Source organism: Sinocyclocheilus anshuiensis, unplaced genomic scaffold (assembly GCF_001515605.1).
Source record: "Sinocyclocheilus anshuiensis isolate Anshui unplaced genomic scaffold, SAMN03320099.WGS_v1.1 scaffold831, whole genome shotgun sequence".
Classification (NCBI taxonomy): domain Eukaryota; kingdom Metazoa; phylum Chordata; class Actinopteri; order Cypriniformes; family Cyprinidae; genus Sinocyclocheilus; species Sinocyclocheilus anshuiensis.
The window spans coordinates 286,569-299,332 of NW_015542380.1; the positions used below are offsets into that span (position 1 = coordinate 286,569).

Genomic DNA, 12,764 nt, shown 5'->3' on the forward strand with positions numbered 1-12,764 from the left:
AAGATACCTACACTCAGACTTTTGTTTATAGAGTCACTTTTTATTGATGCTTTTTGGGGGCTTTTACCCCAAGAAGTGAGTTATTAACAAGTATACTTGCTGTAAGTATACTTTTAACCTATAGGGATGCAGTGTTATTAAAAATGTATATATATAAACTGTTCAAAAGTTTGGGGTCAGTAAGAAAAGTTTTGTTTTGTTATGTTTTTTGGGAAAGAAACTGATATTATAATTCAGGAAGAATGCATTACATTTCAAAGAATTACTGTTCTTTTGAACTGTTCTTTTGAACTTTTTGAAATTTATCAAAGAATCCTGAAAAAAATGTATCATAGTTTCCATAAAAATTTAGTGGCACCGCAGTTTTCGACATAGACTATAAAAAGAAATGATTGTTGAGGACATTCTATGACCGCAAAAAATACAGTTCCTAGAACGCTTAAAGCTTACAAGATACCTACACTCAGACTTTTGTTTACAGAGTCACTTTTTATTGATGCTTTTTGGGGGCTTTTACCCCAAGAAGTGAGTTATTAACAAGTATACTTGCTGTAAGTATACTTTTAACCTATAGGGATGCAGTGTTATTAAAAATGTATATATATAAACTGTTCAAAAGTTTGGGGTCAGTAAGAAAAGTTTTGTTTTGTTATGTTTTTTGGGAAAGAAACTGATATTATAATTCAGGAAGAATGCATTACATTTCAAAGAATTACTGTTCTTTTGAACTGTTCTTTTGAACTTTTTGAAATTTATCAAAGAATCCTGAAAAAAATGTATCATAGTTTCCATAAAAATTTAGTGGCACCGCAGTTTTCGACATAGACTATAAAAAGAAATGATTGTTGAGGACATTCTGAAGAATCATCTGACACTGAAGACTGAGTAATGGCTGTTGAGAATTCAGCTTTGCCATCACAGGAATAAATGGCATTTTTAAAATATTAAAATAGAAAATTGTAATATTTCAAATATTATTGTTTTTACTCCGTATACACACACATGTAGGTAAAATAAGACACTAACAACTAAAATAAGCCTAATTGATTTATAAATGCGACAAGTGAATTTAGGGACCACAATATTATGTTCATTATGAAAAAATATTTTCATTTTCAGAATTGTTAAAGTTATTAAATTATATTTAACAGTCTTATTAAATCATTTGTGTTTTTAAAGATGAACTTTAAGTGAGTGTTTTGTATGATGGCAAAGATCTTAATGTAAAAACAGAGCAAATGAGTATTTAATATCAAATATCTACTGATACTGATAAATAAAAAAGTGCTTGAAAAAAACTGGCTGATAACCAGTGTAGAAACAGAGTATCATGCATCCCTCAAGTTTATTATAAAAAAAAATATGTGAAGAAATGGCACTTTCAACATTCCTCGGTTTGTTGGCTGATAACCAGTGTAGAAACAGAGTATCATGCATCCCTCAAGTTTATTATAAAAAAAAAATATGTGAAGAAATGGCACTTTCAACATTCCTCGGTTTGTTTGAACGGCTTGACATAACAACGTTGGCTTATTAATCAATGATGTGAATTTATGGTTCTGCACTATCACCAGTGGCATCTTAAAAAGACAGGTGTCAAATAACACACAATGCTTCATCCATTGTAGTCTTTTCATCTGATCACCCAGAGTACTATTGATAATGTTCTCGCTATGTGCTGCACGACTAAACAATCAATTGTGTTCCGTCAATGTATTGATACGGGGTCAGAGGTTAGCCTCAATAACCCGTAACCCACTAGAAAATTCAGCTAGTCACTCATGATTGCCATAATCCATATGATTGGGTTTCACTGAAACAGTCTACTGATTATGTCAATAGAGGCTTTTCATCTGGTGGATGCCCCACACACACACACATGATTGTAAAGCGCTTTGGGTGTACGGAAATACACAATAAAGCGCTATATAAATGCATCATTCATTCATTCATTCATCTGCATTCTGTGGTCCCCTTCATGTTCGTAGGCAGGGGAATAGACCATTTGTTCAATCCATTTTGGTGAGGTCTGTGAGAAACATGAATTAAGGCACTATGGTTTAACTTCATGAGAAGCCAGAGTCTTTTTACATAATATCTACAATTCTTCAGTAAGATGTTTTTGTCAGATGCCAGCCTCTGCATGGAACACAAGCATGCAAGTCCAGATGGAACGGAGAGCAGTGAGTGACAATGTGACAAAGTCTTTCTAGTTTTGGTTAGGAGAGAATGTCCAAGTCCAGAATTTTGTTAAATGTAGGCTAGGTACTGGCAGTGGACGATGTGGTATTATTCTGGTGTAGAGTTTAATCTCACGGGATTTTTGAGGGAGGAAGGGCAGGACGGAGAGCTTGGAATGTCTACAGTCTTTACACCCATCTTTTTCAGTGACGATTCATCTGTAACAGACATGGAGCGAGTGAAGCTGGGTCGCATTGGAGCAGAGTCTGTGAAGCAGAAAAGAAAATTATTTTTTGTGCTTCTGATTTAGCGTAACATTTTGCAACAGTGTTTTTATAAATCATGATGACTTCCATATTAATAATGAAGTTGCATCACAGTGCTGACTAAACTGTAACAGTTGTGATGTAGTATAAAATGTTCACCAATAGAGGGCAGTGTGGATACTGAGAGATGTTCACATTGAAAATTACATTAACATTTATTCATGTGGCAGAGGCTTTTATCTAAAGTGTGTATTCAAATGTATTCAGGGTAAATTTGATCAGTCGTTTGCTTTCCTTGGGAATTGAACCCATGACCTTGGCGTTGCTAGGGCTGTGCTCTATTGTTTGAGCCATAGGAAAGCTAAAATCTATTGAAACTCTTAACGTGAATCTGGAAACATTATGAAAATCAATTAAAATATAATTTTTCTTTATTATATCTCTAGGTCACTATTCAAACAAGCAAATTTTTTATATTGATTCAAAATTTTCATCGAATTGGTCACTCAAGACTCACTCGCACTTATTTACTAAAAGAGGAAGAGAGTCTGATTTGTGATGTGTGTAATCATTTCTTGAGTTTTAAACGTATTTGAATATAATGTCCATTTTTAAACGTTTTATTCAGAAAATAAATAAATTGGACAGTTTTTAAAAAAAGATTCTCCTGGAATCATTTTAGAATTTTAAAATTAAATTGAAAAATTCTATATAACTATTATTATTACTATTGTTATTATTGTTAATTTAACTATATATGTATATTTTTGTATGTTGGTCGTTTTCAAGATAAAATTGTTAAATTATTCTAAACATTATAGCCATAATACTGTTGAATTTTCCATGAATATAGCCATTGCTTCTGATTTGGTGTTAAATCATAAATGTGACCCTGGACTCGAGCACAAAACCAGTCATAAGTAGCACGGGTATATTTGTAGCAATAGCCAAAAATACATTGTATGGGTCAAAATTATCGATTTTTTATTATGCTAAAAATAATTAGAATATTAAGTAAAGATAATGTTCCATGAATATATTTTGTAAATTTCCTACCGTAAATATATCAAAACTTAATTTTTGATTAGTAATATTCATTGCTTTGGATAACTTTAAAGGCGATTTTCTCAATATTTTGATTTTTTTTCACCCTCAGGTTCCAGATTTTCAAATAGTTGTATCTCAGTCAAATATTGTCCTATCCTAACAAGCCATACATCAATGGAAAGCTTATTCAGCTTTCAGGTGATGTAAAAATCTCAATTTCACAAAATTGACCCTTATGACTGGTTTTGTGGTCCAGGGTCACAAATAAGTAAGTAAATTCCAAATTATTTTTAATTTCAGCATACCTGTGCAGGTAATGTCACTATTGAGTTTGCTGTTGGTTTCCTCCTGCTGTTTTCTCTCATACTCTCTCACCTGCTCGAGTGTCATTCCTGCATGCACAAATATTTGTTATGCATTTAGTGTGTATTTGTGAAGAATTAAGATAGATGACGTACAGCAATCGAGTGCCAAGCGAGGGATCAGGATTCTTGTGTGTACTTAACAGAGCATGTGGTTAATTATGGTAATGAAGCATTGCAATACATCTCATTTACCATGCCACTCGTCAATCCATGCCACCGCCTGTCTGTGTCCCACCAACAGAATGTCACGAATGTTCTATGATGAATCACAACATGCCGTAATATGACACATGATGGGATTACATGACTAAACAGCATGATGCAATGCATGGGATGTTATGGTCAGTACCCTGTGAATGAAGTCCTCTGTTCGCCCCTGGAAGCCGTAGACCTCAAAGCTACAGGTGACTCTTTTGTAGGAGCACATGATAGGTTTAGTGGTGTTCCTCCAGCCGTCCACAAGGGGTCCCCGGCCTGTTTTCTGTGACACCCAGTTGCTCAGATCCTGTTTGTTTTAAGTAGATACACATTACCTGCTGAGTGAGCAGATCATTGCTTGCTCTTGTGTGTGAGTGTGTGTGTTGCATGCTGTGCATGAATTACTGTGCAGGGGTGACAATACATTTCACAGTTGATCATGTGGTGTCCAATTTCTAAAGCGTTAGAGGCACAAATCTCATGCTTTTGGTTGCGAGACCTATATGTTTGATTAACTATTATCTAACATGAACCTAAATTAACCTAGCATGAAAAGTAGCTAGTATTACATTTTGGTATCAGTACTGTTTTAAAAGAGTGTCTGTTTTTATCAATTAAAATCTTTTAGTATATGATCTGTGGAGTTGATATTCAGTGAATTGTCATACAAGCTGTTATGAATAATTAACTCATTTTAATGAGCAGAAATGTAATATTTAGCTGCACTCTTGTTGGTGCATGCATGATTCCTGTTACAAAAATTATTATTATTATTTTAAATAGTGACGTAAGGAATAACATTATTTGGACCCTTTTAAAGTATGACCAGTGAATAGTCTTATTCCTTTTTTCAATATTTATGCAAATTGAAATGTTGACTATAGCTGTCATAAACTAACTAGTTCCTAATTTTTCCTATTTAGCTTTGATTTTTATTTAATGCAAATTATGTATTAATAAAATAAAAATTTCTTAAGACTACCAAGCCTATTTATAGACATTTGTAATTATTTTATTTATTAATTTTATTAGTTTATAAATGTCATTTTGTCTCCATTAAATGGAAAGCTTTTGATTTTTGATGATAAAATGGAAATTAAATCCATCTAACATTTATATTTGAAAGCCATTATTAACAATGATTAGGCCTAAACTGTGGATTATCAGGATTGTTTTTATTAATTTATTACATTAATTATCAGTTATAGAACATAATCTGTTTTTTAACAACTTGTGATAATATAATATAATACTGGAACATTGATTCAGCCATGCCTACTTTAAAGTTTATATTTGGTCCCTTTTGTCTGTAGAAGTGATATGATAATTTGTTTAACTGCCTTTTGTCAACATGTCTGAGCTTGTCTCCAGTGTATCTCAGCTGTTTTTTCTTATTGAAAACTGTAATCCTTTTGGATTTGTCCTATTCCTTACTCGGCATATGACAGCTATGGATTTGAGGTTGCGCATGACTGAATCTGTGAGTGTAACATGGAAACATGCTTTCCTCTGATGTATTATTTGTCCACTGAAAAGGCAGCAGATTCCAATGAACTGTATCTCTAAGTAGAGTGCACTGAGGAATGTGGTTTTTATGTAATGCTTGTCTTGTGGTTTTGCTTCTGTGCTTGTGTGCACACACAGTACTTATGTCTCTGTTGTGTCATTTAAATGCTAGCTCTGAAGACATTTGCACCTCTGTGAGGCCACAAAGACCTAAAGAACACAGATACTTATTTGTGAGTCAAAGTTGTGAACCATTCTGAACTCAACTCCAATTCAAATCTTTATGTACCATTTAAACGTGGTACAAATGTACAATTTAAATTTAAGCAAGTACAAGCAATTATATTTTCTGTAAGTGTTCATATGAATTAGCTAGAAATGTTATCATATACCCAACATATGGGCTATTAAATTATATTAACAATCAGTGTTTGAAATGCTACTTAGGCTACTGACTGAAAAAAATGTAGTAGGGATTTTTAAACAAAACGTGAAAAGATTTTGAACTTGTACTTGAATTTTTGATTCTGCCTTTTATTTCTAATTAAATCAGATAAATCACAACTACTTTTTTGTTGATTTTAATACACTGACAATGTAAAACCAGTTAATGATTTTATATAAAACAATGTGATGTTTTTAATATTTATAAAGTATAATTTGATCTTTATACATAAAAATTTATAATTGCTTTATATTTTAGGAAAAGTGTCTCTCTCAGGGGGATCATTATATTTAGGGGGTCCTTTGTATCAAAAATTTGAAACCCCCTGCCGTATGTCAAATAAAACATGTTTTGATGTTCGTTTTAATGTGACAGCACTCAGTTTAGTCTAATGAGCTGAGAAAAAAATGTAGCCTACATACAGGGAGATAAATAGGCATAATTAGGCGAAATTAATTATTTATTTATGTTTTGATGAAACTTGTGTTGGACTAATGAAATTCCTCTTATGTAGATTGCAGTTCCATACATTCCTCTTCCTGCCATTCCGATTCAAATCCCAATTTAGCATCCTGTGGCGTGTGGCCAATTCAATTCACATTTCAACTCATGAATTGAAAATGAGCCTGCTCTTAAATTCTGAATTTCACCCAGCCCTGATTTTGTTTTGCCCTGTATTTATGCATATATGAATGTGTGTGTACCTCCGACTTCTTATAATGCTTGTCAGGGATTGGATCGCTTAAAATATCCAAAAAGCAGACACTGTCCTTTGGAGTGGGGTCATCACCAAACACCTGCACAGGAAACATCAGACAGCACGGTCAGACAAATCCAACAATATATGAAAGAACACGCTGCTTTCTTATTCCGGCAAGCCCCTAATGCCCAAGTGAAAAAATGACACTGCAAGTTCAAGTTTTGTAAACAAAGAAGCCTACAAATGCACCAGCTTCTGCATCTGATTGAAGACAGTGGGAATGTGTTTCAGTGCTCAGAGCGATCTTCATATAAAATACCACACAATGCAACCGGTTAAACATTCTGTAGCCCATTACAGAACCTTGACCCACAACCTAACACAAGACTCTAGGGCGTAGGCAGAGACTCTGAATTAATGCAAAAAACATGGAAACAAAGAGTGCAAAATCAAGCCTACTATAGGCAGAAGTACTGAATTATGCAAACTACTGCAGGCCAGTGGAAAAAGAAAGCAGATAACAAGTCTTAACTTAAAGGAAGGCTGCTTTGACTGTGCAGCATTGCAGGTGCTTTTTGCACCCGCTGGAATCTAAAAGAACGAATGAAAAATAAGCAATTAAGAAAATAAGTGGCGTTCTCTATTTTGTCTCTCTGTTTCAGACACTTTTTATGTTGTTTATGGTTAAAATCAATGCAAGTATTTTACAAATTGCTGCTGTTTTTCTCCTCCGTTCTTTCCTCGTTGAAAAGCTGTTGTAATGTTTACTCTTCCTCTCTTCTGATGTGTTGACAGTATTATTTTCATTTGTTTGAATGTGCCTGTATGCAAAACAGATATCTTGTTGTTCATTTAGTGTTTATGTAATACACTCTCAGAAAAAAAGGTACAAAAGCTGGAACTGTTTCAGAAGATAGACCCTTGTACTGTACCTTATTTACCCCTAGAGAGTGCATAATAGTACCTTAAAGGTACATGTTTGTACCTTTTGAAAAGGTACCGCACCAGTGACAGTTTTTTTTTACTTTTGAATTTTCAATTCAATTACAAAGTATCAATAACAAAACTCTCCCGCCATCTCCCTCTCACTTTGTTTCTCACAGGCAGACGCGCTCATAAATCTTTGAGTCGCTTTGTGGCAGGTTGGATCTTGTTTAAGTCGTATTTTTCATTTCTTAATAACAGAGAGCACTCCGAGGCACAAGTGCCTCTCTCGCTTTCATCCGCTGTATGCAAACAAACACACTGCAAACCAGTAATAACTCAACTCATCACAATAAGTACTAAGTAAAAACTCTGAATGACAACATGGCTAAATAAATTGTCTGTTTGTTCACTTTAAAGCAGGAGACTCTCATTACCTGCAGGCTAGTTGAAAATGTTTTTTTTTAAATCTAAAACTTATGCAGTTATATGGTTATTCATGTATGGAAAGACCTTGGAGCGACTCATGAGATTGTATTTCCTGAGCACTGCAATTTTCCCCATTAAGCCCCATTAAGAAACCAAAAACATTTGATGTCATGGTGAGAAGTTATTTAAAGCAGATGCACAGTTTTAAAAGTCTGGCCAATACTGATAAGATGAATATTATTTTAATGTTATTGTCTTATGGCCATTATTAATTTTTTTGGTCTAAATAAATAAAAAAAGACAGTATGAAAAATGGGTATTAATTTTTTAACTTTGCTAGATTAATTAGATTAATTAAATGCTAAATTTGTGTTTTTAATTGTTAAATTATTTGTGTTTTTAAAGATTAGCATTGAGTGTAAAAATCTAGAAGTAAAAATTTGAGAAATGAACTTCTACTATAATTTTAGCTAATATATAAATAAAATAATAACTTTACTATAATTTCTAATTATGTCTAATATTGTCCAGTAGCTGATATTAGTACTTATATATATACAGTATATATATAGCGTCTGTTTTTGAAAGAAGTTTCTTATGCTCACCAAGGCTGCATTTAATTGATCACAGTATTATTGCAATTATTACACTTAAAAATTACTGTTTTTTTTATTTTATTATATTTCAAAATGTAATTTATTCCTGTGATGGCAAAGCTGAATCTTCAGCATCATTACTCCAGTCTTCAGTGTCACATGATCCTTCAGAAATTATTTTAATGTGCTGATTTGGTGCTCAAACTTTATATTATCAGTGTTGAAAGAATTACCATTATGTACAAAAAAATTAACAGTTGTGCTGCTTAATAATTTTGTGGAAAATGTGATGCACTTTTTTCAGGATTCTTTGAAGAATAGAAAATTAAAAAGAAGAGTATTTATGTAATTTATTTATTTTAAGCAATTTAATGCATCCTTGCTGGGGGGGGGGGGTTGGTAGTGTAGCTGTGCAGAGCACCAAAAATAAAAATGTGGTATTCATTAACTAAAGGCATGTCACAGTGAGTTCTGGTTTAAATACAAGAGACCTAGATTTTCTACACATGTCTGAACAAAATCTTTTTGACCCACACCAGTAGTTTGAGGCCCTGCTTTAAAGGCATTGGTGTCGTATGTCACAGGAGGAAGGTGGAGTGTTTGGATCTTGCCTGACTGTTACTACTGAGTGCTTCAGAGACAGACACAAGCATAATGGCCTTTACAAGGACGCGGAAGCTACATGTGCCTCTGATGAATCGTCCTCCTTTAAGAGGATTATCTCCTGTAAGAACACACACTGTGTGTGAGTGAGTGTGTGTGTGTATGTGTGTTGCCATCTCTCACTCACATTTTCATTGCAACCGTTGTCATTCTCAAAGTGCGTCTCAATCTTGACATGGAACCTCGGTAGGAAGGAACACTTGTGGAAAGAGCAAAGAAGCGAGAGAGAAAGACGAGAAGGAGAGAGTGAGGTGATTATGTTGAGCCCAGAGCAAACTGCATGAGTTTGAGCTGACATATGAGAATACTTACCGTGTACTCTATAGTAAAACACCAATGGATGGAGAAAAAGAGAGATATGCAGAAGAGAAATAGGGTGTTAGGTCACAGCTGGTTGTATTGAATAGAAAACATAGATGTGCGTGCCATGTGACGATACATTAATATTCAAACACTTTTGTATTTATTGTAACACAATGTTTAAACTGACCTGTTACAGTGTAAGGGTAGAAGTTCCAGGCAGTTTCTGTGATATAAAAAACCATGGGGACAAACTTTCTTATCCAGGTTGGCAGTTTGCTGAACAGAGACATAAAAGGAAACATGAGAAGATGTTAGGACACAACAGACATATTAAACAAAAGACAAAAACAGCCCTAGGCTTAATCCAGCATGAATTTCCATGTTGGGTGTATGTTAGTTAGGTACTGATTTGGCTTGCATAATGCAGAAATGCACCATGAAGTTCAACAGTTGAACTTGTGATCACAAGTGAAACTGTTAAAATTGATCATCTAGCACAATCTTTCTGGTGAAGCTGGTTGACAAAATTTCTTAGTTGTACAAAAGCCTCGTGGAATGTTTTATATTTCTCTTCACAGACACTTCTGTTATACTTTAAGATGTCTATGTTATAAATAATGTTCATAATGTTTGTTACCTTTAATGTTTTTCTGTATAATTGGTATCATGAACTAACAATGAACAATACTTTCACAGAATTTATTAATCTAGATTAATGTTAATTTCTACATTATCTTGATTAACGTTCATTTCCGATGTCAATTTTCAAAATTTTTAATTGTATGAATTAACATTAGTGTAATATTAACCATAATAATATTATATAATAAAAAAGATGTATTACTATATGACAGGATCAACTTTTAGGTTTTAAATGATAAAATATATAGAATATCATTCCAAAATTCGGGGTCGGTAAGATTTCTTTGTAAAATAAGGAAATTAATACTTTTATTCAGCAAGGATGCATTAAATCAATCAAAAGGCATTTATTTTGTTACAAAAGATTTTTATTTAAAATAAATGCTGTTCTTTTAATTTATCATAGAATCTTGAAAAAAATGTAATAATTTCCACAAAAGAATATTAAGTAGTAGCACAACTGATAAATAGCACAAATGTTTCTTGAGCAGAAAATCGGCATATTAGAATAAAAAGACTGAATGGCTGCTAAAAATTCAGCTTTGCAATCACAGAAATAAATGACATTTTAAAATGTATTAAAATGCAAACAGTTATTTTAAATTTGTGATATAATATATAATATAAATGCCTTGCTGAGTGTAAAAGACTTCTTTTTTTTTTTAAATGAACAATAGTATGGTTTAATGATCAACTACTGAAAAAAGTTAGTTTGGATAAAATTTCTTGCATAATATGTTTGCAGTAGCTGTTTGTTTTGATATTTTCTATCTTGTGCAATGCCAGTCATTTAAAGTTAAGAGTCCAGATACTTTTTAGGCCACTTTAGAGGTGCATGCGTGTTTGTGTTTTGGGTCAAGAGGTCAAACGACCGTCACAATAGCTACAAGTCTCACTTCCAGAAGTGTCTGGTGCCATCTGTCCCTTACAAAAACACAGTCAGAGTCCAAGAAAGCCCATACCGAGGGAGAGAGATAATGAACTCAGCACTGTACGATAAGGCGGCACAGACAGCGCTTGAGATTTACAGCCTGAGGACTTGAGTGATGGATGGATGGACAGAGGATGAGAAGAGAGGGGTGGAGAAGAGAAGATGTAGATCATTCACGGTCAGCCAGTTGTGTCGAGCGCGTTCTCACACTCTCTCTTTCCCATTCCTGAAGGGACAGACATTTCCACAGCGTGTTCCCGCGGAACAGCACATTCCCACCCAAAAACTGCCATTATGTTACGATCCTTTGCCGCTCGTATCTTGACGATACAAGTTAAATTATTCATAATTACAATGCAGTGGTTCAGCGTGCTGTACTTGTAAACAGCATATAATGATCTCGTCTGCGGTAATATCAGCATTTGAATTAGACTCACATGCTCCACGATAAGATTTATTTGACCATTAGGAACTTAATGCTCTGCCCTTTTGGGCTTTGCTAACACATTAATGGCTTGAAAAATTTGTTTTACTGCTAGAGGTGCAGTAATTCATATTCACAACAGCATATAATGACTGAGTGTGTGTGTGTGTGTGTGTGTGTGTGTGTGTGTGTGTGTTTTGTCCTTGTAGGGCGAGAGTGTAAGGAACACAAGAAAACAGGCAATTACAATAAGTGTGTGTGCATGTTCACGGCGTGGGAAGATATCTGACTGAATGTGTACGTGATCTTCTGTCGGACGCTTATGCTGATGTGTGATTCTGCGTGAAGCCCGACAGGAAGAGAGAAGGTATTTTTGGAGGGAAAGTGAGCGATGGACGGAGCTGTGCTGCATGCATAAAGGTGTTAGCTGCAGTCATCAATAATAGCTGATCGCTGGCACGTTGGCAGGTGGGTGATGTAAACCGTGAAAGAAACAGGATCGCTTATGCGTGCACGTGTGTGTGTGTGTGTGTGTGTGTGTGTGTGCACGTGCGCATGCGCGGCCTCACCTGTTGAGGTAGATGCGTTTCTCTGTGATCTGTCCGGCTCCGTGTTTGGGGTCTGTGCAGGGTTCATTACGGACGACCTCCACCCCTTCGCCTCCTCCGCTCTGCTCACTGCTGTGCTTGCTGATCATGTATAACTGGCCGATCTTGTACTGAGGAAGAGAGAAAGAAATTGTTGACCTCTTGTTTGTGACCTCATATGTTTCATTTCTCTCTTTTTTTGGACTTGTTTTGTAGCTGGGTTGAGGAGAGTTCTAGATTTAAGAAATGGCTCATTTTTAGCTCATAAGGTGGAGTGCAAATTGAATTGGGGTTTTGGCCACGTGAATGTTGAATTGGAATTTAAAGAGAAATTAGTCCAATGTAAGTTTTGAGACAAAACATTAAATATTTTCATCGTTTTTAACTAATTATGACAATTTATTCACCAATCTGTATGTTATAAAATATATCTAATAGCCCATAAGACATATTTTTTCTGAGTTCAATGCTGTCAAATTCACAGTAATCAAAATAGACTTTATATATGTATATGTTTGTGTGTGTGTGTATATATATATATATATATATATATATAT

The 12,764-nt window shown here is 34.4% G+C and overlaps 1 protein-coding gene across 1 annotated transcript in view; it reads right to left on the reverse strand.

Moving 5' to 3' along the window:
* Positions 1-1,427: 1,427 nt before the first annotated feature.
* Positions 1,428-12,764, reverse strand: part of LOC107692561 (cytoplasmic phosphatidylinositol transfer protein 1-like) — a 13,447-nt gene continuing 2,110 nt past the window's right edge. Inside the window, exons 2-10 of the mRNA XM_016491653.1 lie at positions 12,190-12,338; positions 9,811-9,899; positions 9,633-9,640; positions 9,448-9,519; positions 6,713-6,805; positions 4,209-4,364; positions 4,052-4,115; positions 3,800-3,886; positions 1,428-2,447 (exon numbers count right to left, since the gene is read on the reverse strand). Of these exons, the coding sequence (XP_016347139.1) occupies positions 2,290-2,447; positions 3,800-3,886; positions 4,052-4,115; positions 4,209-4,364; positions 6,713-6,805; positions 9,448-9,519; positions 9,633-9,640; positions 9,811-9,899; positions 12,190-12,338 (876 nt within the window). The 3' untranslated portion in view covers positions 1,428-2,289. The remainder of the gene's footprint in view (positions 2,448-3,799; positions 3,887-4,051; positions 4,116-4,208; positions 4,365-6,712; positions 6,806-9,447; positions 9,520-9,632; positions 9,641-9,810; positions 9,900-12,189; positions 12,339-12,764) is intronic.